The following is a 27,723-nucleotide window of genomic DNA, read 5'->3' as shown; positions in this document are numbered from 1 at the left end:
AATCTATGCATTTTTCACAATTCTACTTAACATGTTAGAGCAGAATCCATCAGCATAAAGTTAATACTTACAAGACTTCCATGTTGGTCAATCCCCAGAAGGCACCATCCATGAGCCTAGCAACCCCATTTCTCTGCAGTTTTAATGATTTCAAAGCTGGAAGTCCTTGGAAAGTAAGCCCATCTATTTTTTTAATTTTGTTGCGATTCAGTTCCCTGCATCAATAAAATGTACAGTTACAGCAGAGTAAGTATACCTGCATGCCAACAACCTTTCTTCCCTCTCTGGAAACAAACCTTATTTAAATGCTTTTTTTGCACATAAAAAGACAGAGACAGGATGTAATAAAAATCAAACATTCTACTGTAATACAGTATGCTTAACCATGCTAATACTGTTCTGCCTTTCTGATACTGAGGACAAGTGCTTGGTAGTTCCTTGGTTTTCAGATTTAAAGAATCCTTGTAGCCCTAGAATGCCACAGTCAGTCCTGTTCGCAAATTCAAAAGCAAAAGCAAGTTCCTGGTGTTTATCCAGGAGTAGAACTGTTAAGGTTAGCTTGTACTTGCAATCAATAATCAGTCAGAAAGAAAAAATTAAAATGTTTAGTTGTGATAACTAGGCAAAATTAAATATCCTGGGTGATCCCTCACTTTCTTAACCTGGAGTCAAGCATTCGTTATGCATTCCACCCTCATTCTCCACAACTAGTTATGGATAGGTCCTTCCCTCTTTCTCAAGTGGTCTCGGCACTCACCCTTCTGCCACTACACACACCCCTTGTAGGTCAGAAGCTGGGGACCCATGTGTATCCTGGAAGGGAGTCGTGAGGCATAACTAGCTGGAGGTCAAGCTGCAGTGACAGTAGTACTCAATATTTCTATTCTCCTAGTTTCCACAACACTTTCTTGGCCCTGGTCCTTTTTAACTCCAAACCCTGCACCAACCCCAAGCAGCTTTCCAACTTTCTGAGCTATGTGAAAATGGAAGTCTAGCCTCACACACATTGCTCTTAAAGAACAATGTTAACTGTTTTAATAACAGTGAATTTTAAACTAGCTATCATTTGCTAAATTAACAGTTAACTTTATTAGCAGCAACTGAGATATGGTATATGTAGACAGGATTAGGCAATACTACGAAAAGGCCTTCATACAACAGTGAGTGAACATCTGCCGCTTCAAGAAGATCTTCGATCTATCAACCTTCATCCTACCAAATCAAGAAGAATCCTCTCCTTCCAAAACTTGCTTCCCCGTGGGAAGTAAAGGCCAAAATAATTCTGTCTCGATAGTTACACCACAATTATTTTTCAGAGTCTCTGTCTTGGTAGCCTGATATGAACCCTACCTGGTAACATATACCCGACAGAGAACCCTACTTGTCCTCCTGTGTTTAAACGCACATAAGCGGTGCAGAGCGTTCAGTAAGAACAGCCTTCAGTTATCTCTCACTCCTCCTCTGAACACTTCTTTCAGGTGGTAACACAAATTTTTTACCTTAATTGCAGATTAGCTGCCTAACATAATTAGATCAGCCTACTAATTGAATTGTGAGCGAGTAGAACTTTCTTAGGTGGGAAAATCACCAACTTCCAAAATTTCAGTTGAACCTGAAGATCAGAAATTCTGCTAAGATTGTTAATAAATCCTGAGCTTTGCAGGACTGTTCTCACACTCTTCTACTGAGGCCTGAGTCAAACTCTTCCTGCATTTGTATACAGAAAAGACCCAGTCACTGTTTCCAGATGTGTCAAGAATCCTAACACTTCACTGTTCTTATGACCTTTCACTTTCAAGGTTAACTTAAGAGAGTTCATAATTTTTAACTCTTGACTATCTAATATGGAAAATAATTATTCAGGATTTGACAAAGTGCAGTCCTAGCCCATCCTCCTGTCAACTTCCTGCACTCTAAGGTTAAAAAAGAAAATAAATAATTCCCCATCCTGTTCCACATTACGTAACTTTATTATTTCTTAGGTAAACCATTTATAGACACAGCACTGTGTCAGTGAAGCTGATGGAAGTCTATTTACTCAAGCATATTGCTTATTGTCATACCTTCTGAAATCAAACTAATTCCCTTCATTTCACTGTGAAAGCACAAAACAAGTAAGAGACTGCTGTAGTGAACCACCTAAGTTTACTTCACTTAGTATTTTTCCAGTGCCTTCTTACAGGAAAACTGCTATTACCCTTTCTCCAGCCTTTTCTTATTTTTCTTTTAATAGGCAAACACGATTTTAAACACAAAGACTGTTCACATCTCACCAATATGACAAGTTTTTTTCAGTACAAAGCTGCAGTTAGTAGGGGTTGTAGTAATGTTTTCTGTGTCTGTCTCACTCTGCCTCTGATTAAATTAAAGGCTAAAGTTCAAGCACTGCCAGTGCTTTGGAAAATCTGAAAACAATTAGTCAATTGTAGGTTGCACTTACAGGTGCTGCAGATGGGAGAGTTTAAACATCTTTTGAGGGATTGCTGAAATTTTGTTCCTGTTCAGTTTCAATACTTGAAGTGTGGTAGACAAATTGTCAAAGGTACCAGGCTCCATGGAGGTTATTCGGTTACTGTTAATGTACCTGTTGAAACAATGTCTAGAAGGTTAAATTTACAGTTATTTAATAAATTCTTAATACCAAGTAGTGAAACACAAAGCTCTTGCATTGCCTACTCCTTGATAAATGGAATTTCGTTTACCATATTAATTAGAGCTCTTGACAGCTCAGTCTATGGTCAAATAGTATTTCACCACCAACGTTCTGCTCCCTCTGCAGGAGTGTATTATTGGCAGAAGACAGCACGTTGCTACCCCATTACTTTAGTCTCACCCGGTATAGCTCTGGCATTAAGTATTACTGAATAAGGATTAAGGCAGATTCAGAAAATGTCCACCAAACCCCATGTAACTCAAGACTAGCACAACCACGGAGAACTTAAGTTGATTTTGTTACATAATTATTCCTCTCAAGAAATATATCTGTTTGTTTCACCTCAAAAGCATGACCTTCACTTTTTCTGAACTAAAGCGTCTCACTGCAACAACTCACGTATTCAAGTTCACAGCTTATGTTAAACTCAACAGGTGAAAGTAGGAATAAATATTTAATGCGTGTCTAATTGAAAGAATATTTAGTACCTTAACAAACAACTGCCAGTCTAAGCTTTCCAACAAGTTTTTTGAAAGTAACCTGAAAGAAAAAAAAAGTAATACTAAGTTTTACTTACAGATACTTGAGCTGTAACGATGGAAATGATGATATTTTTAGCTCCGATATGTTGTTGTTGCTCAAGTCCAAAGTTTCTAGACTCTGAAATGGCTTCAGATGTTCAGACAAGATGTTGGCAATCTTGTTACTGGTCCTGAAATTTAAGGACGCTAGTCAAAAGGCTGTCATTTCCAGAGTAAACACTTGTTAACTACACAAGACTCTGACGAAAGTTAGTTCTTAATTCCCCCACTTGAAAATAATTTTTAGTTAAGGAAAACCAATGAAGTATGTTCTCTAGACATAACATTCATTTCTAGCCATCCCAAATCACGAATTGGAATGCTCTAAATAAATGTGTTTGTCGACATTTCTTAAAACATATTCCCAGAAAACAAGATGAAAAAAATTGCATTATAAACCAATTACGGCAATTCACAGATTTGAAAACAAGATGTAAAACTCTATGATCATCTATTTCTGAACAGCAGAAATATCTAGTATTTGCATTGAATAGTATGCCATAGTATTGTAATGAAATCAGATTAGAGTTGTTTTCTATTTTAACCAAATTAACACCATAGTAGCTAGACACTGGGGTTTTTTTTTTTGAAAACTCCTACAGCATGAAAATCAGACTGAATTTCCATAAAAACAGAGCTAGATTAGAGAAGATGGATGACAGTGCACCCCCTGAGAAAGACATTCAATAATTTTGCAATTAGACCTAGTATTTAATCTATAGATTTTTCTAGTGAGTTCTCAAAGAATAAAGTTCGTACTTTTTACAGCTCATTACAGAGGTTCTGGACTCCATGTCTTGTCAAACTTCAGCTAACCATCACACCCAGTTCCACAACAAAAATTCTGCAACTATTTAAAGACATGGGTACCCTTCTTTCACTTCCAATGAAATGCACTTTTTCCAGCGATCGTATTTCATGGTCCTACCCAGCAACCTACCAGTTTTTACCATCCCAGTTGCATAATGTACAGAATCACACACACACACCAGCAACATTAACAGGGTTACTTGTTTGGGACTAATGGTACATAGGGGAAAACAGATCACAACCAATTAAATGAACGTAACCCGAAATGATCCTTGTTACCTTGGGAAGTTCAAGTCAGTTCTGGCTGTGGTACATTCTGTACCTAGTATGATGAATGATCAAAGTTTAGGACCTCTCCCTGGCTCCTAGAGGTTGCAGGCAAAGGCAATTTCAGTAAAACTATCAACAAGAATGTTGATTCTGGAAGGTGTTTGCCTTTATTGGAAATACTTGCTCTGGATCAAACAGTAAGCCACAGATTTAGTGGACACATGGACAACTCTCACATATTCAAGTGGTGTGGGGGGGATTACTGCTCAAGACAAAAAAATGTCCTGACTCAAAAACCGAACCAGAAGTTAGATTAATGGGCCTTCTGACCACATGTGGGAACGGGTAAGTGATCTTGCAGCCCCTCCAATGCTGTGCTTGTATCGTGTTTCATTCCTCAGGCTGTCTGGTAGTGGTACACTGCATTTTTTTAACTCTTAGCTGAAAGTATTTATAATAAATGGAAACAAATTACTTTAATAAAAAACAACAACAAACACCACCACCATGTGTCAGTTCCACTGGCCAAATAACACTGCAAGTAAGATAACAGGTCATAGAGCCTTGCCTTTATGCATTAGTTTGTTTATAAGGTAATTACTAACAAGGTATTAAAACTGCCAATTACTTGAGTGACGAATAAAATTTTCCTTGCAGTAAAAGTGTGCTCCAGCAGAAGTCAGCAATTTCCTGAACTGCACGCCTCCTAAATTGCAGTGTGAAAGTGCTCAGTTATAGAGACGGCTTGCACAGTGCTGTCTTTGTGTCAGCGCTGCTCCATAAAACAGAAATTCCTCACAACTGGCAGGATAATAGTCCCTGTATTACAAAGTTTAGATGGACCTAATGGAACCGAATAAAACTCTTATACAGCCTACAGATTAGCACTTAAACTAACTGGCAAATTACCTGACACAAACCAGGTTACAACAAAACCAACCAAACAAAAAAACCCAGCTTGTTTGTTTCAGGGAACGTTCTTTTTTGGTGACGGTAAGGTCATATTGTGTGGAGAAAGTAACTTCTTTTGTTCACTGAAACAGAGCTACACATCGAAGTCCTAGTCCATCTCACAGTGCAAATCAAGCCAGCCCCCACTGCACCTTCCTGCTTACTCATATTTGTAGAAGCTACTTAAATGAAAAAATATCCAAACCGTTCACTCCTTTTTGCCCCAACCTGCTAGTCCAGTTTTCTCTTCAAAAAAATTTAAGTGCCGTAATTCACACCTAGAAGGGCATTATCCAGCACTGAACATATCCAAATAGTTCTACTTTAAGGCCCAACTTAAAATAAGAAAGTTAAATTCTAATTTGATTTTTCTTCACAATCATCACTTAAGTAAATCGAATAAAAAGAATGTATTGACTTCCTCATAACTGCCAAATCACCATCTAAATTAGTCAAGAAGGATATGTTTGAAAATACAAGTGTCTCTTATTGTCAAGGCAGAACCAAACATCATCCTCTGTGTCAGCACAATGGCGTACAAGTTCATTCACTGGGGGGGACGACAGGGGACGGACAGACCCAAAACACCAAAAAAGCCCCCCCAACTTTCCAATGTTACTACTGTGCGCAGCTCCTTTTGTCTGAGCACACCTCATTAGTTTTATTTCACAGACCCTCATGGGAGATCAGAGCAACAGAGATCCCCTGCAACAAGAGAACCAGCACATCAAGTTCTCACAGAAGCAGACCTGCAGCAATCTGCAATTTCTTCATGTGCAAGGAACAGCAACATTTTGCAGCTTCCTTGGAACTCCTCCTGTTACAGCTATAGAAGCAGGAGCACCAAGGAACACAGATAAAACCACCAAAAATACCTGCATTAATTTAAACATGCCTTTTGCAATTTGAGTGCCTACACCCTGACTTGCAGCAAAAAAAAAAAAAAGTAACCACCCACCAGACTGATTTAATTATTTTTACATAAGCCTGTGTGAAAACCACCTTAAGACAGAATATCAGTTTTTCATTAAGCATATGAGAAACCTTAACTTTCCGTCTCAGCATTCATGACTTTAACCACACCACTAGGCCAAAACATCTATAACAGCCCTATCAACTGTGATCTCAAGATTCACTCTATATAAACAACAGCTACAATGTATCTGACATATCAACTTGTACTTTCCTTGCCTCTGGGGAAATATACAGCAGGACAGCAACTTCCGTACCCATTTTGTAAAGGATCTAGTTAATACCATTTAGACATAACAGTTCTTTATGTGCTGGAAAAAAAACCCCAATTTTTAAAGATCAGAGATACTATGACTAAGTTTCTGTTGATAAAGATTGTCAATTTATATGTAAAGTTTTCTAAAGAGAAGTGTCTATGCAAGCTTCATTACTCTGACCCTACAGTGTGGAAGCCCCAACTCTGAAATAGACTAAGGCCTGAAGTCCTATCTTTTGTTTCTATTGAAAACCTCAGCACAAAAGAATATTCTTGCACTTCCTTCTCCAGCGTAACTCTTTTGCCCCGGTAGATCTTGACCCGCTCTTTTTTTAAAACGTCTTAGTCTTATCTTACACCATGATCCTGACAAGGAACATGTAGGAGTCTGGAGGTGGAGCAACCTGGTAAAAAACACGTTGTCCAGAAAGACAATTTGAGAGAGCTGTGTCTGTGCAGCCTGTTCTTCAAAGTTGTTAGATGTAAAATAACTGTTTTAATATCTTTGTGATTGTGGACTAAGACAGTATCTTCTGTCCCTCAGTCAAGCCATGAGAGGCAGGATATGTTGAATTTACCTCGCACGCAGGGAAATTAAATCATAGTAGAGTCTCTTGCTAGAGACTAAGAGGATATATAAAGAGGAAAAAACACTCTGTAAGGGCTAGATGTATCTTTCTGAGCAGTGCTGAAGCTCTGGGGCTCGTACATATTTAGTTTGACCATCTTCTGTTTACATGGCTTCCAAATTAGAGCTGGCTTGGAGGCAGCCATGTCAGACCACAGGCAAAGCAGACATGATTGTCCACATCCAATCACGTACTGGGTGGTCTCCATTACATGCCACTAGAGCTCACAGCCTCCTTTTTCACATTTCCTCAAATCTTTGTGGTTGCTTCACCCATTCTTCCCTCTACTCACCCACTGAATTAATTCGATTCCTGGCATATCATCTATTGTTTCTTGCACTTCCCCTCCTGCCCTCCCAGGTCTTTTGGATTTTTGGAGCTCTTGTAAGAAACAATGATGTCAAGATACTGAGTGGAAGAAAATGTAAGAAAAGAGAAAAAAAATTGATAATAAAGATGAAAGATCAATACTGTAATAGACTTCCTCAGAAAGTGCTGGAAGACTCATGTTTTGTGGCTTTTAGAATAAGGCTGGACAACTTGGAAGAAGCACATACCAGAAGAAAGTCTCAGTAACTCCTACAAGAAAAAGAGAAAAAAGATCTCTTTCTTCAATTTCTACTCATTTGACTAATAAAATTAGCCAGACTGTAATGAACAATTACATCATTTAAAATACTGTAATTACTGTTTCAAGCTGAACACTACGCTTACAAAAATCCCCTGATGTGAATGGGGCTACGTGCTCTTCTTGCCATTAGACACCCAACTGCAGTGAATTAAGAACCTCCATTTTTTTTAAAAAAATCTTTGCAACTGTTAGATACAGAAATACTTCAAGTGAAACTGTTTTTCTCCAAGACGAAGATGCCAGAAATAGAGCCAGCATTCTGGCTCACTTCCAGTCCTACTGGTAGGTCTATGAGCCTGATGCCTCCTTCACACACAGGCTCCTCACGTTCCTTGTGGCAAGCAGTTGTTCTTTCTTTTGCAGGCCTCCTTCACTCCATGATCCATGTCTGTCATTGCTCTTTCAAACCAGATGTCAGCAAATCTTTACTCTTGTGCTTTTTGTGGTATACAGCATAAAGGAGAAAATGAAAACTTAGAATTCTGTTGGCTACTGATACCCCATCCAGAACTTGAGACTAAAGGTTTATTGATTCTTAAACCAAATATAAACTGGGAAAAGGGGAAGAGAAAGATGCAGGATGAAACAACTCTGGGATCAGAGGTGTTTTCGTCATCAAAGAAGACAGAGGCAAATCCAAACTTCCAAACACCTGATACTTCCATAGCAATTCTTTCCTGATTCCAGTCATAGTACCAATATGTAATTAAACAAACATCTCTTCCAAACTCTCTTCTTGATACTCTGGAGTCTGTTTCCCATTACGCTTTCTGGTCTTTCCAAAATAACCACAAGTTACTTAGCACATTATAGCCAACTGAATGTCTAAGTCCATTATTTTAAAGAAGGTAAACAAAAGCAATGCAAGCATAGCTATTTCAGCACAAGCTGACAACAGGAATAATAACCCATTGCAGACTTGGTACACTCTGTTAGTTAATGCTAAAATCTTCAACAGTAAGTATGACCTAGATTAAACCCAGCATAATGCCCTGAAATATTATAAATCATATTTCTAATCTGTGTATGCACTCTAGTGAAAACACCTATCCTCTATCGTTACAGAGCCAACCCTCCTTTTTGGAGGGTGCAGGCACTCCACACTGCACACCCTTCTAGACCTACTCCTAATCTCCACTGTTAGTACAAGCTGAGGGATGTTCTCGTGTCCGCTTCTACTTCACTCAAGGCACTGAGTCATTACATTTCACTGCGCTATTGCAAAAGCCACCTATTGCTTCTCTAAGATATAACCCAAGTACTTATGCCTGATCTCTTAACTTCATTCTGACTTCCCTCATTCTCTGCACTGTGTGCTCTACAAACTGGCGCTTCCTCCTTGGTAAAATTTCCTACCATTCTTCTATTTTGCCACACAGGAACAGTGCTCTCTATTTTTCTGATCCATTATTATTCTCTTTAATTCATCTTTTTCTTTAACACTGTTGATCAGAAAATCATGCCAGTTTTTTTCCACTGCAAATAGCTCATAAAATTTGCATTCTTTTCCATTCTCATTGCAAAAGCATTCGTCTAGGCTCTCACTACTTTATATTTTTGCTACAACAAACTCTGGGTTTCTACATACTTCTTCCCTTTCCCATCATTCAGCCTAAATTGCTGCCATAAAAATCTAGTTTCCATGTCTGCAAGTCTGACTAAGACAGGTTCCTTTTCAAATTTTTTAATTTACTTCCTCTTAGTCTCCACACCAAATGTCAAAGACTGCAAGAACTAATTCCAGTAACTTTCTTCGCTCTAGCTTTTTGCTCACAACCTCAGCCCAAGTCACACATGGTTCACCACCACTCTCATTTTTGGGACTTTCTCCAAGTAGCCTTATGCCTGAAGCCCAGTTTGGCATTCCTCTATCCTTTCTTTCAATCCTTCTTCAAAACAAACTCTTCCAGGCAGCATCCAAATCTTAATCCTTCCCATAATAAAGTGGTAGCTGAAGAGATGACAAGGATGTAAAATATTTGACCAACATTTTCTTAATATTGGGAGCCAGACTTCAGTTTAGTACGCTAGCTTTATAAACACACAATACCACTTTCACTGGCAAGCGTAGAAGGGAAAGGCATCCACTCCTACTGAATGTAAGCTTTCATTTTCAGAAGTTGTGTCTAAACCTCTTTCTTGTGACTGTAGCTTTCTAAATGCGAACTGAGACAGCGTTCTCCTGGATTTTGCACACAGCTTCCACTCCCAGCCTACTGTGAGATGACAAAGAGGCAGATCTCTCATACCCACCCCTATTCCAAATAATCTTGCAAACAAGGATTATGAAAAACACTTCCACCTTTACAGAAGGCCCTTTACAGGAGTTGTCCTTATTAAGATACTGCCACACGGTGCAAACTATCACACTTATTTCTACATTGCCAAATGGGGCAAACATATAATCTATTTTGCATGTTTCATTCAAAAAAATTGAATTTTACTTCTCTGACTATTTGAAGCATGGTCCAGGATGCCCATTATTGCAAAACATATTTAAATACACTTTTCCACATTTTAAACAGAAATGGACACACAATACTAAAATAAAAACTCTTCCAAATAGTGTAAGGGATTAATCACTTTTCTTCAGCAACTACATTTGTGCACAAAGTTAGATAGGTTTTAGGCTGTATGTTGATTAATCAAAGCTAGGATGCAACAGTGAATGCTCAAATTTTGGAAGACTATCTTTTTGGCCACAGAGGCTTTTTTTTTTTTTTTTTTTTCAACCAAGAATGAAATTCAGTGACCAGAATATGCTCTGTTATCCGCCCCCCCCCCCCCCCCGCCCAATGAAGAAGGTAAGACTATTTTATTCTTCCTGGTAAGGAGAATGGAAGCAAGCACGAAGCTGCATAAGATACAGATGAATTTACTAATCTTTAGTCACAGGCTCAGCATCTTGTTTAGCAAAGATCTATGAGAAGCCACTTCAACTTAAGAGTTAGTTTACTTAGTTTTAAGAGCTATAAAGAAAAATCCTTTTTCAGATTACATGTTTAAATTAGGTAGCATGAACAATCCCATTCACCCTGAAAGTAATGATGCTGACACTGCAGTATCATAAGCTCCACACGCTGAAGGTTTGTATTACATCGAAATTAGCTCTGCACTGCCTGACAGCACAACGCTTTACTAATCTCACGAAACAACCACATTGTAACCAAGTCTTTCATCAACGGGATTCTATTCATATAGGAGCAAAGCCTGCTGTCCACTGAAGAAATTTTACTGATGACTGAAATCAGGATTAATGAGCAACTAAGCAAGGTAGCAGGAAGGAGCTAATACAGGAAGACACAGCGCTAAACCTGGGCTCTTCTAATAACTTAATTTTAAAATTACAGAGTTTATTTATGAAGCCTAGTACACACTAAAACTTGCAAATCATCTTCTCCAATAAACTCCCCACTGCAGCTCTGTGGGTTGATAAGCAACAAGTAGAACCTCCCACTGAGAACACACACTAGTCTGGACCTGAAAAAAACTCTTCTGGACAATTCCTGAATTTTTGTTTGTTTTCCGTGACCAAAATAATAAATTTTTTTAAACAAATCATTGTTGATGGCTTAGATTTTTTTTTTGTTGCTTTGGTTTGATTTTTATTGTTTCCTTTGATAAGAATGACTTTGCACTTTTTCAGTGCAGCAATTCATGTTTAACTTTGAGTTGCTTCTCAGAAGTGCTCATTGGACACCAAAGGCCTGAGATGAATAATGAAGTAATTGGAGTCATTTCAGAGTGGCTGATCAGAAAGCTACATTTAAAGCTGGAAAATTTTGCTTACTGTGAGAACTTTTGACCCCTGCAGTCAATTAAGACTGGCTACTTTCCAGGCCTTTTGACCTGTTTTATCTGCTGACCAAACGTTTTCGGTAATATTTTATTCATTTACCTTTTTAAACATCCAGGACACAAGACGTGTCTTCAAAGCCAATGCATTTAAACGTGACATTTACCAACAGAAAGACATTACAAACCAAAGGCTGTAACACCTAACAAACAAGTGGGCACGTTTTGAGAAACCTCCTTAATACTGGCAACGTTTTCTATCATCTCAACTCAAAACTGAATGGCCATGCAATTCCTTGTTTCAACTGCATTAAAGACTTCCTGAGCAGATAGGCTTGGAGGATGCTCTCAGGGTAGCAGAGGAAAACCTGTACCATGTTGCATACTCTGTAAGCCTCTTATGAAAAAGAGGATTTCACATTCTGAAAAAAGTAAAGCGGGAACCTAACACAAAACATATATTAACATAAAAACTTGAAAAACATGACTGAATTGTGAATCATCCATGCTCCTTTTATTTCCACATCACAAATTTTGTTCTTCACAACATCAGCTACAAGGTTATTTCCATCTAAATCACCTACACCATAAGTACTAGTGGTTTTCAATAAAATACTTTCCATTCAATAAAATGTAAAATCAGAAATTTATTTTTAAAACTCCATCTTTTAAAGCTAGTCTAACATCAGAATTTCATTATATGTACTAGAGACTTTGGCATGTGCAGCTTTTCTAGTCCCTACAGACAGCAAGATGATTACTGTATCCTAGATGTGGGTAATAAGAAACCTGTTTTTTAATATTAATTCTAGTTCTACATATACATTTTGATAAGAACAGTAAAACTTAGTTGGAAAGGCAGGATGCTTTCATACTCAAAGTTGTCCTACCTCTCTGAAGTCACTGCTGCCTTCCATTTTCCACAGTACTCAAGGACACAGTGCACTGATTATGTTGGATGGTGTCTACTATTATGAGGTGGTTTTTTTTAATTCTGCAAGTAGTGTGGCATGGGTTTCTTATTGAAACTGTGTATCCTTAAACAAAACCGTAAATGATGTTGCAGCATTTGCATATGAGTGTCTTTCTTCCACACAAAGCACTAATCACACTAAAAGTACTTAATATTTCCTGAAGAGTTTTAAAGAAAAACCCCTACACAAATGGTAACTGGTAGTTAAACACCACATAGGACTTCTACACAAGGGTATTGCACTTATATTACTTGGTTTCAATCTACTTCTGAATTCAACCTAGGTACAAAACTTTACAGCAATGACAGACGTGAAAGACAATGCTACTTTTCTTCTCCTGTACCAACATCATGGATCCCAGCAGATTTTCAGGATATATAGGACAGGACTGGTACACCTTGGATAATGACTGACAATAGAATGGGAACAAACTTCAGAATCTCTACTTGTTCTCTTAGAATGAGGGCATTAGTGCCTATTTCTCTACCTGACACAAAAGTGATCCACCTATCTAGAAACAATGAAAAATGATCTGTTTATTCTCCCGGAACTGCAGAATTTTCCAATATAAAACTACCACAACTGTTTAAAGCAGTTCTACATTAATTTAACCGGTTTTACAAGCACTTCAGGAATGCAAATTAGGAACCATCTAACATATTTTAGTTTTAGGAATAGATAAATACAGTATTACTGTGTATGGTTCCTCTACATTATATATTTGTGGTAATCTGTTGTTAAATCCAGTATTCTCCCCAAAAGCTTATGTTGTAAAGCACTTAGTGTGACCTGGCCTCCTGGCTAGAGCCACTGTGCTGACTGGAGAGCTGGCAAACAGCTGAACTTCTTTCTGCCTTAATAAACTCCTCTCTTCTTGCCTCCTCTCACAGAGGACAGAGAAAAGGGCTGGGTGGCTAAGCAAAAAGAACACCCTGCAATTTCAACTTCAAATAATTTACTTAAACGGTCAAACATGCTGAAAGATGCAATCAGACCTTTGCAAGTAACATCACTGTAAGACAGGCATGGCCAAGTACATTGGCCAGATGTTTCAAAGGGAACCTAATTTTAGACATCTAAAGGTTACTTTAAAATAGATATCTAGATGGGCTTCAGTAGGAAAGCCATCTGAACTATCTTAGGGAAGACAAATCACTTCAGAGAAGCCTTTTCTTCTCCACTCACCCTGAAGCGGATCTACAATTAGTAACTCATACTTACCATGTCAAACTTTCAAGAATTTGCTCTGTCCAGAACATACTATATCTGTTAGCATCAGGCAAGCCATCACAGCTTCACAGCCTAAGGCCTCCTGACCAGATTTAGCCCAAAGTACCACCCATTTAGTTCACAGCAGTTTCCAGATTCCCAGGAGGCTCAGAAGCTCTCCTATGCCATGGGACAAGACACATACTCATCACATGAATAAAATAATAGATGCATCTCCAGCCATGTAATGAGAGTGTGCCTGCATGCACTTGTATACTACTACACACAGACATGAAGTCTTTCCAAGGTGGCGGGGGGATTTGCCTGCCTGATACTTTTCTCTCCCATGGTGTTCAACTCTCAACTGGCATCCATAAAAACAAAATGTTGGCATCATTTTTTCATGTTACAGACAGACTGTGACCAAAAGACTGGGAACATCTACTACTGCTCTGGGTATGTTTACCCTGTGTAATTCAACAGTATGTAAATATCTAAGCTAGGTAAATATCAATTACATAGCTAGAAGTGAGGTAGCGCCAGAAATGGAAACTACACTAACATGATAATCCACCTGTGCTTGTTTATACTGCTCAAAGAATTTAGACATACAGTGTTGTATGGAGATACCTGCACTACTGACATACCAGTAGTGTAACTTCCTTTGCAGGGCAAGAAAATTCTTGCAAAACAGGTAAAATTCTAAGGCTCCGCAGCCAAGTGACAAGTACTAAGAAGTGAAAAAAATATTATTGCAGGAAGAGAGTTTCTTCAACAATTAAGATTTTGGCAAGAAAGGAGGGCACCACTTCCACAGCATTGCTTGAAGACTCCTTGGAAAAAACAACTGGCTTTCAACAGACAGCAATGAACCAACGTATATGTGTCACATAAGAAATGTAATCAAATCAAGTTTTTGAAGACTAGCACCCTCTTTTCTGCTATTATTTGGAAGTCAGAACAAAGACTCAAAGAAACAGTGGTTTGTTTTGGAAAGGCTCCACTCGCTCCTTTTATATAAAAGTTTAAAATCCTGAAGAAACTCATCAGATGTTTCAAGTACAGTTTTTCTTTGAAGAGTGGTTCTAGAAATTATATTCTAATTGTTCCATATGTGTTCTCTTTGCATGACTTAACTATCATTAACTTAGTTTAATTCAACCCCTCCAAATAACAGAAAAAGTTAATATATTTTTACTTCTTTAAAAGTATCATTAGATGTAATATTTTTCCATCTATGATATCACTATATTACATATATTTTTATGCCAGACAACTTTGTTTATTCCTTATTTATATGCTTTTCTGTAAAATGAGATTTAACATCTGTACATAAATAACTTCCAACCTGCAAAATGTTTTAAAGAGAAACCTTTGCAAAAGAAATGAGATGCTTTATTTTTTGAACAATGCAATGCCACCCACTAATTTTATGTACATTCTACGTACAATTCTATGTACATCCATTTTGATATGGAACAAACAATTGTCTTAACTATTACACACTGACATAAGTTAATGTAAAAATGTTTAAATTATTTAATTAATTATTTCTACCATGTTAATCTCAAGGAATCTCTGCTGTGGTCATAGAATAGGTATTAAATCTAAGCTGGAGCACACTTATATTCAGTAATCTCCCAACACCACACAGAAGTAATGGAAATTAGAACAAGAACAAGCTAACACCCAACCAGACCAACTTTAACTGCATTGGTAGTATGATAACAGCTTTTAGAAACACTTTTTTTTTTCTTTTAAGTGTCATAGATATAGTGCAGAGCACTGATCTAACAAAGGTTTTTCCATGTTTGACCACCTGAGTAAATTAATCAAGTCAGCAACATAAGGATATGGAACAACCAATCCAGCAGTGACTGATTTTCATGTATTCTCTCAAAGGAATACAAAATCTTTGCACAGCTGCAGAAGGTTGATTTTAGGTTCATCTACATCAGTTAAGTTTCCATGAGAAGGACTAGAGGAGATGTTAAGACAAATTTGCAATTTTATATTAATCAGAAGTAAGGTAGGAAGATATAAACCACTTTATTATGTCAATATTTCCAACCTTGTGGTAAAAAAAAAACACCTTAGCAAGGTAAAAAAAAAAAATATATTCTTTAGATCAATTAATCAATTAGATATTTAAACTACAGAATGGTATGCCAGTGTAAAAATAACACCAATAGAAGATGTGCTTAATTTCAACAGTTATTTGTCAGACACCATCTGCTTTTTCTTTCATTCTTTTCTGATTCTGATCTGTAAGAAACCACATCAGTATCAAATGTCACTTAGTTCTTATTCAAACAGAGCAGTCCAGACACAGCGGCTGCACCGGCTGACTTAGCTGACCTGGGCCTAGAGTAAAAACAAACCCCTATAAATCACCAGATGTAAGCAATTGAATAGTGATCAATTTAATTAACTGAACAGCTTTCCGAAGTTTACTGTATTGTTTTAACCCTTCAGGCTTCTTCAGGAAGAGTAACTTGCAATTTGTATTCAAGGGCAGGATTTGGCCAGAGGGCTACATATTACTAGCTTTAGACACTTTAGATTCCCATTTATAAAACCCAAATCCCCCACATGAAAAACATGCCTTTTCTTTTTTCCAATTAATAGTATGATAGTAAGTGGTTTTGTTAGCAGTTTCTTGAATATTTTAGAGAAATTAGACCACGGAAGGGAAGGGAGGGAAAATCAAACTGAAATACTCAGGAATAGAATTTTCTTTAAAGTCAACTGTTTTGGTTATGGGCCCTATTTGTCTTACAATTGTATACCCATATTACAGATGCCACATCAAGTAACCTAACTAATTTCTTTCAAACAAAACAATGAACATAGGCATAATTGCATGTCACAATTACATGTATTAACTGCAGCCATAAAAAAAATTATGCCACACATTAAAATGAGCTCCAAAAGACATTTCAAAGATATTGGCAAATAATCTTCTAAACTAGATACTTGTCCTGAAGCTGCATCTCGAGGGGATTTCCCCACGTTGCCCACTGAAATTAATGGAATCCTGCCATGATTTAACACAAGTGGGACTTCAGCCAAGATGCATAATGTAAGAGTATAACTCTTGTTTTAAAGTCTGCATTGTACAAGTTTGTATAACGTTTACTAATGTTTGTTCAGTGCCTAGCACAACAGGGCTGAGGCTTCTGGGCACTACCACAACATAAATTAATTCTAATGCAGCCTTTGTATCTAAGGGAAGCATGAAAACTACAAGGATTAAGTTCAATTATACACATTTTAAACAACCTGCTAAATAATATGACATAATCAACTTCCTAACCACAAGCTGCTCTATTTCCAATTATTTCACTTTAATCTCTCTAATGCACACATATTTCCACGAACCCTGCAGAGTTAGTTCCACTAACTAGGGACAACAGTAAGATCTACTTACAAAGACAGGAGAGTTATATTTGCAGAGACTGGCCCCAGATCTGGAATGATCTCCAGTTCATTGTTGTTCAACTTCCTATTAATATTAGAAAAGGGAGAGTCAGTTTTGATGTTAATCAGATGTATCTACATTGGATTTGCTAAATTGCTTAACAGTGTCACCCAAAAATTTAAAATTCATTCCAGTTTCACTTAATGTAAAACATCAAAACAGCCAACATCTTTGTTGTTCAACCACCATCCCTAGAGAAATAGCTATACAATTAGCATTCACCAACACTGGTTGGTTTTTTGGAATGGGTTGGGTTTTGGTTGTTTGTTGTTTTTGTGTTTGTTTTTTTTTTTTAATTACAACAAATTAACTTACACTTCACGAAGACTATGTAGGTGATCCAAGAGACTGGTCTTCATTGAAGATAATTTGTTGTGACTTAAGTCCCTATGAGATTACAAAAATAAACAGTGTGTTAGTTTCGCCATGAAATATTGGGTAAAGCAATACAATTTCAATCCAAAATATGCTATCATTTGTTTCCAAGTACGTAAATAGGATTTTTTAATATATTACTAAAATCAGAATAGAAACTCATTGGAGTACACAAGGTATAAATAAGTGTACCTTGATCACTGCTAGCAGTGTCAAAGAAGTTCCTATACTTCTGAACAATTTAGAACTATTCATTGGGGTGCATGTAAGACCTGCGAAAAACATCTTAAGATATTGACTCATATACACAAACAACAACCCCTCTTCCCCATCCCTTCACAACAAAAGATTTGGCTAAAGCAACCTCTTTGCTTTAGCATATAAAGGAAAATTCATAAACCAAGACTCATGGCAGTCTCGTTCCTTGACTCAATCGTATTATTTGTATTGTTTTCTCACTTACTTCTCTAAAGCAACACATACATTGTAAGTACACAATAAGGACTGTCCCTAAATCTCGATTCTAATTCATGCTTTCACACAATTCAGGACTCCATTCCTACATAACCAAAATTGATGGGGATCTTAAACAAGAGATATCAGAAGAAAACAGACAGAGGAAGGCCTAATTCTATTCTGGGTTTTAAGATGTCTGTATACTAGTCCCATTAATACCGCACTTAATCGGACTTGAAGAAGTAGCTCGAGCACTTAACATGTGCCACTCTGTACTGAAGATCCCAAATAGATATTGACAAAGTTTATAAGAAATCTTGCTAATGTCTTTGCAGTGTTTGCTACAAAACAAGCCAGGGTACTAAGAATGTAACACATTTTCTTGACCACTGTCAAGAAATTCTTCTCCCTACAGATACCATGCATCTTTACCATATGTCCTCTAGAACATTTGACAACACCATAAAACAGAGTTCTACAACTTTTGCTGTAGCCTCAGAAGTACTGGAAACATCACAGAGATAAAAGAAAGGCCACCTAATAGAAGGCAAATAAGTTAACTACAGAAATTCAAACCTGCGCGTCTACAGAGTTCTGCACAAGTGGTACAGGTTCACAACTGATCTTGTCACTGTGGCTAGCCCGGTTGAACAGCTCCCCCTTCTCAGTCACTCCTCCACCACAACATGCACTTTTCCGCTCCCATGCTGCAACCTGTCACCGCCTCACCTGCACCGATTCAGCCACCTGCAAAGCATTCGCTGGACACTGTAACACTGAGTTTATGCAAGCCAGCAAACAAAACACTGCACTGTTTTTAAGGAGTTCTTAAATTCACTCCAGTGAGAGTCTGCAATGCAGACACAAGAAGAATTGCATCAGCACGCTTCAGTAGTGAGCTGCTGTAGCATCAGGTAAAGGCAAAGAAATTTCTCACAACTCATGACACTTTTCCCCATGCTAATTAAGCACTGAAAACTCATCCAACATGCTTGGAGTCCTCATCAAGCCATGCAGTGTATCTCAAGTTGAATCTATGAGGAAACTCATGGATTACTTACTTTTTCTAGAAGACTCAGTACAGTCACCTACACTGTGCATGCCAAACACAGGCCTGACTGCCATGGACACATCTACTCTCTATGTACAGTTTTGGAAGTGAAGAAACCTGATGATCAGCACCTCCTTGCCGCACACAGACCAGAACTGGTTTAAATTAAGCCAGGTTCAGGATCTGGGCTAGATGTTCTGCTCTGTGACTAAGCCCTGAACAACTGCATATCCACAGAACTCTGGTTGCTCTGCACACACCGTTGCTGATCCTTGGACACAGGCGTAATGCCGCAACCCAGCCAAGCACACAGGCTTCTTCAACAGCACGTGGGGATGGTAAAACCACATTTTAGACTCCCCCAACTGTCTGGTACTTCGTGCAGTCAGCACTTGTTCAATGTTGCCAGGATAATTCCATCGTCCCCTCTGTCCTCTCCCGGAGTCAGCAGTTCAAAAAAAGTAATAATAATAAAAATCAAATGTTAAAAATAATCCCAGGCATATATGGGCATTATGAGGGGTACCACCAGTACTCGGTTATGAGGTGTGCTCTGAGGCAGCCACCTGGATCAGGCCCAGCGGGCTGTGGAGCTGTGGCACCAATGCCTGGCTCACGGCCACAGGCAGGGAGGAGATATGCGCTACGTTTCCCAAGCCAGGACTATGCAGGAGTGTGCACAGGGCAGACCCACAGGTGCAAAAGGCATTTTCCAGCACAAAGAAAGGGGTGTAAGGGCTGTGGGAAGCCACCTAGAGAAGGAGAACACTCTCCACCACCTTCAGGTGGCCACAGAGGGGATATTTTCCGAGACTTAGCTCTGGACTCAAGCACCAAATATGTATCCACGCCTTCTTCCAGGTGTCTAAACCCCTACAGATTTTCCTCTTAAATATGGAAAACCAAGACAGTGTTAACATTTGCAAAAAACCCACAAATGTTAGTTTCATCATTATGATTTTGAGTTCTCCTGTAAATGAGGTTAACCACGCTTGAGTTAGAGGACTGCATCATTCATTGCTTAAAAATCTAGTGCAAACATTCATCTGACCACAGACTGGAGAAAAATCCCTTTGTTTTTAACACCTGAAGACATTAACTGCATAGATTTTAAATTCTCATACTGCATTCTTAAATGTGAAGACTGGAAAGGTATGCTGTTACAAAGACCTAGACGGGAATCTAACTTGGTCCTTTAAAGCAGAGAGAGTAGAGACAATTTTTACCCTTAAACTTAATTCAGTGTTTGGCTTTAGTCTGAAGGGATTATAAGAACTATGCAAATAAACAGCCAAAATTCACTTGTGGCTGAATAGCTAAGTTATGGCTGTTAGTGCCTAATATGTTACTGTTCTTCATGCTGCAGACAAGACTTTGGAATCAGTAATTATTTCAACAAAGAGCTTTCAAAGTTAGTGCTAAAAACCTGCATTTCTTCATTTCATCTAAAAACCCTGCAAAAGGTTTATTTAAAACATGTTTGCCTAAAGGACCCACCAGACAGTAACAGACGTGAGCAGATTTGTTCTGCTGGAGTTATAACATGTTAAAAAAAAAAAATCTGGCAGTCCTTAAACTATAAAAATCCTGCAATTACAACCACTGCTGTGCATGATCACCATACTGGAGCCAGACACTTTCACTCATAGCTCAAGCTCACATCCATCTGGAGTCTATCAAGGCAACCGTGAGTGTAACAACTTACACTAAGTTTCAAACTATTTTTGTCGTGTGTTTGTTTTTTAAAGACACCCTCAGATTTTCCACAGAGCGCCTACTTTAAAAAAATACATACATACAATTCCTGGTTTACTTAGAGCAGGTTTGTCAAAACACAAGCTGCAAAATACCCGAAGCAAACCAACAACATCCCCCCCTAACCCCCGTCAACACTGGGGGTAGGTGCCTGTTTCACACAGCTGTATACATGCTTGTCTACCAATTGTTGGATAAAATACGAATTATATTTTATTAAACATTATTTCAGTGCTACTGGCATGAGAAGCTTCACCAAAAAGCCTTGTAAGTTACATTTTTAAGTGAAATCAGAGTGGTTGAAAATGAACCAAGAGTTAAAATATTTGTCTTTTACTAATATTCTAAGAGAAGCTAAGGCCTACAGAAGTTTCTGAAACTTATCAGCACTGGATCTGCAGAATTTTTAAAATATAAAGATCTACCATCCCTGTCACAAAGCTACGAGTACATTTCAGTCCAATGCATTCCTCAACATATCTTAAAACAAGTATGAAGAAAAGGTTTGAAAATGAATCAGTACTTTTCCTTCACGGAAATGGAACTGACAATGTTAAAACACTGAGATTATTACTATGCATTTTCCATTTCTGAACTTTCCTTGTCTGCTAAAACCACATTACAAGTTGGGAGTAAATCTCCTCTGTGATTACTTTTGCTACTAGAATTTCAAAGAGTGAATGCACTCAGAAAGTTCAGAAACCAGATTTATATTAAGAAATTCCTTATAACAATAAAAAGTATATATACCTGTTCTTCACCTCAGATTTCTAATAAAAGTGATTGAGCATTTAAGTAGAATTGCCTCCACTTGAAAGAGCATGCCATAGTTTTTGAGGCCTTTCAAGAACGCGTTTTATGAAAGAAACTATTTTCTATATTCCATTACATTTGTATGACCATCTTCTGTAACTCACAAGTCTCTGTGTTAGAAAGCTCAAACGTAACTCTGAACATCAATGTTTGTGTGATAAAAAATTGGAAGGAAGGCCAAATGTATAAAGGGAGAGGGCGAGTGTTTCTTCACACATTTTATAAATATAACTTTTAGACTCTAACTTAATTTACAACACTTAGTCACAATTATCATCTTCTTCCTTAGAGAACTCAGAAACCTGAGCCCCGAGTCAAATTTTAAAATGCAAATCCAGCAACAGCTTCTTAATCAGTCCCACTGGGGCTTATAGAGCTGCTAATTCAGCAGAAATCAGGAGAGCTGAAAAACAAAAAGCCAGGCTGTAGCTGTTTTAAGACACTGATCCAAAGTGACTCATAAATCAGCTTGCTATGTTCAAGTTTTAGTCTGGAAAATATTGAAAAACAGCTGTGAAAACCATACAGCCCTTTTTTCTGGCAATTCTGGTAGAGAAGTAGAGGATTTATAAAATGTAAATACTAAAGATGTAATACAAACACAAGTGAAAACCATCTTTCTGACTTTCCCTCCTGCCTCACCAGCAGTTTTAGCATTCCTCGGTAAACCTGGCGAGGGGTATGGCAGTGCCACCGGGAGTTTGCACACACGGAGGACACCAGCCAATGCTCAACACTCTTCCTCCCTCCAGCCGCCTCCAGTGCTGCAACACCAGCTCTAACAATGCCATGTTATTGCAATCTCGGGACATACATCCTGGAAGTAAATCCAAATCTAACTTCAAAACTATTTGTACACAAAACCATTACAAATGTTTATCAGTTCTCAGCAGACTGTTATCTCCCATGAAGGCAGCATCACAGAAGATGACATTTTGGGCTAAAATCACAGTAAAGCTGGCAGTTATACCCTATCTACACCCCATTTAATGATATCATTTCCATACAAAGCAGTGGCCTCACGCTAGCCACCAAAAATGAAATGGATACAACTCAGCATTCAGGCTCATTTTCTTATTTCCCTCCTTGTCCGCTCTGAGGTCACAGAGCCTTCCTACATTAGACACACTCATTTTATTTCACCAGGGGATCTGAACACAAAAGGAATGAAATAGTCAAACAGCGCTTCAGAAAGCCAACTTCATCTAACCCGCTCTCCATTTGGCCGAGTAGACACACAGGCAGAGGAAGGTATAAAGCCTAGCGCAGGCCTCAGCATTCTCAGGCACAATAGCTTTCCCTCTCCTGCTTGGGAGATCTCAGCCTGCATATGTGGAGAACATGCTGTAATCGTTGTTTTCCAAACAGGATTGGAAAGCCTGCAATTAAACTACTAGCCTTCAGCTATACCTGCTATGGACTTCCATGGAAAACACAGTAAACACATACCAATAAAATTCATAAACATCTGTAAATGCACGGTTTGTTGCAACAATAATCCAGGCTATTCAAACCTTTTTTGCCTATGCAGAACTGAAAGGCATTATAACCTTAAACATTGCGCAATCCCAGCTCCAAGTACTGGAGTAGCTGGAGGTAACAGACAACAGCCACACACTCTTCCTTGCTCTCTTATTAAGAGGAGGGGGGAGGAAGAAAGAGCAGGGTACTTCTAAGGCATTTGACACAAACAAAAGAAATATTTACACAAAAGCGGCCAGACCACATGGTTTGGTGACACCTACAAAGATGTACTCCTGTGAGTTTAAGAGCGAGTGACACAGCTGTCCAATGAGTAATCACAGCAGGGTTTCTTACAACAGACCAAAGCTTATTTATACAAGTGGAACTTATTTTCTCACACTTTTAAAGGAATGTGAACTTACATAAGGACAATTTACTCTACCAAGGGAATTCTAATTAGAAAAACCTCCCTTGTGCTAACAAGAAAGCCCTGCAATGTGTTTTATTGTCTCTCAGTAACATAAGTGGACAAGACAAATTTGGATTACTGCTAATACAAAATGCTTTTTAAAGCAACTCTACAAGTTCCGCAATTTTTCCCCCCCTTTTTTTTTGTTTAGCATGCCGTCACACCTGAACTCTAACTTAACAGTGCTAAACTTAGCTAAGCTAAGAAACTAAGCTATGAAGCTTAGCTTAGTATCAAAAAAGCCTCATGTTTTGTCAGAAAACTTATGTCAGCGTGCTGAAATAGTTCAAAGGAACAGGAGGGATGAAATTTAATAGGAAGCAAAGCCAGTTGTTGAATGTAAAGCAGATCCGGCATTTGATTCGTACACTTCAATCACATAAGCCAAAACGGAAAAAAAAAAGAAAAAAAGAAAAAAAAGTTTCTTTCCCCTCACACTTTCCTATACCCCTCCTGGAAATATTCATCTCCCAGAGCCATTCCTATGCTCAGTTCCATATGGTGTCAATACAGCCATCCACATTTCATGAGTAAAGCAGCATGACCTCCAGACGAGGCAATTGAACAGAATTAGCCACAACTAATTGAAAGTCTTCCTGTTTACTTTAAAGTCCTTATCTCAATCTCCTTTGGAAATGTAATAGAAAATTAATACGACTAATATAGAAGATCTCTGAGTGACAAGTGATTAAAAACAAATGTGAGAAGTCCCTCAGCTATTTTCAGGCTTTTAGAAAGCTCCCGTAATTTATGGCTTGTCCATAAAAGTTTGTCACTGAAAGTAAATTTTCTGCAGATGGCGTTTCTGTACGCCTTACCGCGGCTCGGTGCATCCGTGCCACCGGACCGAACGGGGCAAGCTCCAGCCGTAATAACACCACCAAACCCAAAAGTAAGGGAGGATGAAGAACCGCACAAATAAAACCGTGACCAGCTTTCCCGACACACAAATCAATATTAACTGGACGACTATTGCACGTTTCCCAAGAAAGCCATCAGAACTTTTTTACGCCCCCTCTCAAAGCACCGCGCAGCGCTCCCGGGCCCGATCGCAGCCCGCCCGCCGCCGCCTCCCGGGGCCGCAGCCCGCCCGGGGGACGCTGTCCCGTGGTCCCGCGGCCGCCCCCCCTGACAGCTCGGCCGCCAGCCCCGGGCGCTGCCCCCTCCCGCTCCCGCACCTCCCGCTTCCCCATCGCCACGAAACCCACGCCTGCCCCCACCAAAACCCGCCCGCGGACGGGACCCCGGCCCCCGGGGGCAGAAGATGGCGGACGGGCGCGGCCCGGCGCCCCCAGTCCCCCGCGGTGCCCGCCGCCCCGGTACTTACAGCTGCACCGCCCCCCGCGGCAGCCACTCGGGCAGCCGGCTCAGCTCCAGGCGGCTACAGGCGACGAGGTGCCCGGCGCAGCGGCAGGGCGCGGGGCAGCGGGCGGCGGCGGCGGCGCGGCCCCCCAGCAGCGGCGGCGGGGGCAGCAGCAGCAGCAGGGCCAGGAGGGCGGCGGGCGCCGCGCGGGGCCGGCGGGGCATGGCGGGCTGGGAGCCGCTGCCGGCGCTCCCGTCACTGGCGCTCCCTGACAGAGCCGGGCACGCCGCGACCTCCCGCCTCTCAGCGCGGGTGGCGGCTCCCGCTCATGCCCCGGAGCCGCCGCCAAGGGGGGAAGGCAGTGGGAGAGGGGCGGGGGGGGGGGATGTAGAAAAAAAGTAAAGGGAGAAATCGGGGGCGGAGGGGGGGTAGAACGGGGGGGGCGCAGCGCCGCCCGCCGCCAGCCACTCCGCAAACTTTCCGCCACCTCAGCCCGCCTCCGCCCGGCCGGGGGAGCCCCGCCGCGGCCCGCCCCACTGCAGCCCCCTCCCCCTGCCATGTGACACCCGCAACCCCCGCCCGCCCCGGCCCCGCGGGGCCGGGGGGCGCAGGGCGGCGGGACGGATCGCGGGTGGGCTGCGTCGCGACCAGCTACTGCCGGGCCGCGGCGGAGGCCGGGGCACAGCGGGCCCACTGCCCGCGCCGGTTGTTGCCGGCCTCGCAGCACGGCGCGGGGCACGTGTGGGCCCTTGCTTCGCACCCCGGCCTCTCTGGGCGTGGGAGGGAGCAGGCAGGGGGCCCTGTGTGCCCTCGGGGTCGGGTTCTGGGCGCCCTGAGCGTTGCCCACCGCAGGCTGGCTAAGGCGTGAAGGCGAGGGTGCTCAAGCCCTGCCACTGTGGGATTTCCCTTCGCCACTGGTTAGCACGAGTCGGGGCAATCCAGAAGCTGCTCCAGAGGCCCCAACAGGTTCCCAGCCAAGCCTGGGGTCACTGGCATGTAAAAGGTGAGGTGAGGTTAACTCCTGCCTTCCGGGTCCTGTGCGGCTAGTCCAGACACCGTAATTAAGCCCATTATGTTCCCCACAGGATCCCAGCTCCAGAGGTTCAGGGAAGTGGGCAGGGCATACAGATTCCACATCTCTGAGGTAATCTATGTAATTTAAGTAAATACCTATTGTTCAAGTTCCATATGTAAGCCCAGACCCTGCGATGGATTCAATTACTGTAGGCTTCACACACCCCTACTCTGGCAGCAGCAGACGTCAAACTGCTCACAGACACTGCTTTCTCTCCCACCTTTATATCTATACATTTCACCTGAAGGACTATAGACAGCTTAGACACTGGGGACCTGGAGCCTCAAAAGCCTGATAGCTCCGATATCAATATTTTCAAGGCTGAAACTTTGACCCTGTTTTTATTGTTGCCATGTGTATCTCAGGACAGACATTAAATTAAAGAAACTACATTTTAAGTCAAGGGTCATGAATTTGCAAGCCAAGCAGGCAAGTCCTGAGTAACTACAAACATTCACGTGCCACTGTTAACACAACTGTTTCAGGCACATAGTGTGCGCGGAGCTCTGCGGTGTTTTGTCTGCTTGTGCTCTGTTGACCACTGGTGCTTCTTAAGGAAATTACTACAGGAAAACAAACAAAACACTGCAGGAACACACATTTTTTTCTGTGTGTAAAAGCAAGCAAGCAAGCAAATGAACGAGCAAAATACAGGATAAAAATTAATTAGTATATATTTACAAGTTACTCTCATTTATTTGTTGTAAATGAAAGCTGTCTTGGCATCATTGGTGTATCATAGTTCTCCACTTTCTTTGCAGCCTTTTTCCTTTCAAAAACATTAGGTTTAAAGCCTGTGAAACACTGAGCTGTTCTAAATATCCGGTATCCAATGCTAAATAAAGTTTTTTGAAACTATCCATTATTTGCCTGTACCTGTTCCCACTGAGGTCGGTGGGAAAGCTTCCTTCTGTTTCAAAAGTGCCAGCATTTATTGTAGCTGTCCACTATACTAAGATACAAAGGCACTTGAACGTGTTGTGTTCATATTTAGGCAAAATATGCTGTACTTGCTACTTTTGCAAAGTAATCAAAAATTCAAGAGGAAGACCTTCACGTTTATGATGCTCCAGAGAATTATTGAGCACCTTACTAAAATTAAAATGGATTTAAAGTAACTAAGCCTTCTACTACGGTTCCCAGAGTATACCTCAAAGGGCCTCTTACTTGGGGAAAGTGAGCTTGTCTTATCTTGAGTGTTGGCAAGGGCAGTGATTCACTGGTAAGTGGCAACAGACTAATTAAGCTGTCAGTTTTAACATCCAAGGGAAATAAGAATCAGAAACAAAGCATTCTGAACTTATTTTATCATAGCAGTCAATAATATACACAGTGCATATTTTAACTATGGTACAAGAGAGAATCTGAGAAAAGAAAGCAGGAAAAAAAAAAGATGAAAATGTCAAAAAGGGCGAGAACTTCTGTTTTTGTAATTTTGAAAACCACTCATGCAGTCATGGAATCCTGTGCCCTTAGAAAAACCTAATGCATATTTAGTGCTAATATATGAAGCTGTTTTAAATTAAGCAAGGTAAATCAATTCAGAAAATTAATCCATTTGTCTTTGCAGCTTCTTTTATCAGAATACTCAATAAAACATTTTAGAACTGATTATATTATGAATTCTAAAATGCTTATGTGCTGTACTTCAGAGCCCATGACAGAAAGTCTTTCTTCCCACAGGGCTATTTGCTCTCTTCAAGAACTCTCAGGGACCAATTCTGCACCTGGTACAAATGCTGCAAGAGCT

General features: G+C 40.2%; 1 protein-coding gene across 3 annotated transcripts in view; it reads right to left on the bottom strand.

Moving 5' to 3' along the window:
• LRIG3 (leucine rich repeats and immunoglobulin like domains 3) overlaps nucleotides 1–25,248 on the bottom strand; it is a 45,410-nt gene extending 20,162 nt beyond the window's left edge. Inside the window, exons 1-6 of one of the 3 annotated variants that reach the window (XM_075080941.1) lie at nucleotides 24,923–25,248; nucleotides 17,528–17,599; nucleotides 17,162–17,236; nucleotides 3,231–3,365; nucleotides 2,441–2,584; nucleotides 72–215 (exon numbers count right to left, since the gene is read on the bottom strand). In XM_075080941.1, coding sequence (XP_074937042.1) covers nucleotides 72–215; nucleotides 2,441–2,584; nucleotides 3,231–3,365; nucleotides 17,162–17,236; nucleotides 17,528–17,599; nucleotides 24,923–25,122 — 770 coding nt within the window. In that variant the 5' untranslated portion in view covers nucleotides 25,123–25,248. The remainder of the gene's footprint in view (nucleotides 1–71; nucleotides 216–2,440; nucleotides 2,585–3,230; nucleotides 3,366–17,161; nucleotides 17,237–17,527; nucleotides 17,600–24,922) is intronic. The other 2 variants (XM_075080940.1, XM_075080942.1) reach the window with 2 other exon arrangements.
• Nucleotides 25,249–27,723: the final 2,475 nt, after the last annotated feature.

This window comes from Phalacrocorax aristotelis, chromosome 1 (genome assembly GCF_949628215.1).
Source record: "Phalacrocorax aristotelis chromosome 1, bGulAri2.1, whole genome shotgun sequence".
Classification (NCBI taxonomy): Eukaryota; Metazoa; Chordata; class Aves; order Suliformes; family Phalacrocoracidae; genus Phalacrocorax; species Phalacrocorax aristotelis.
This window is presented reverse-complemented; position numbering and strand designations above follow the sequence as displayed.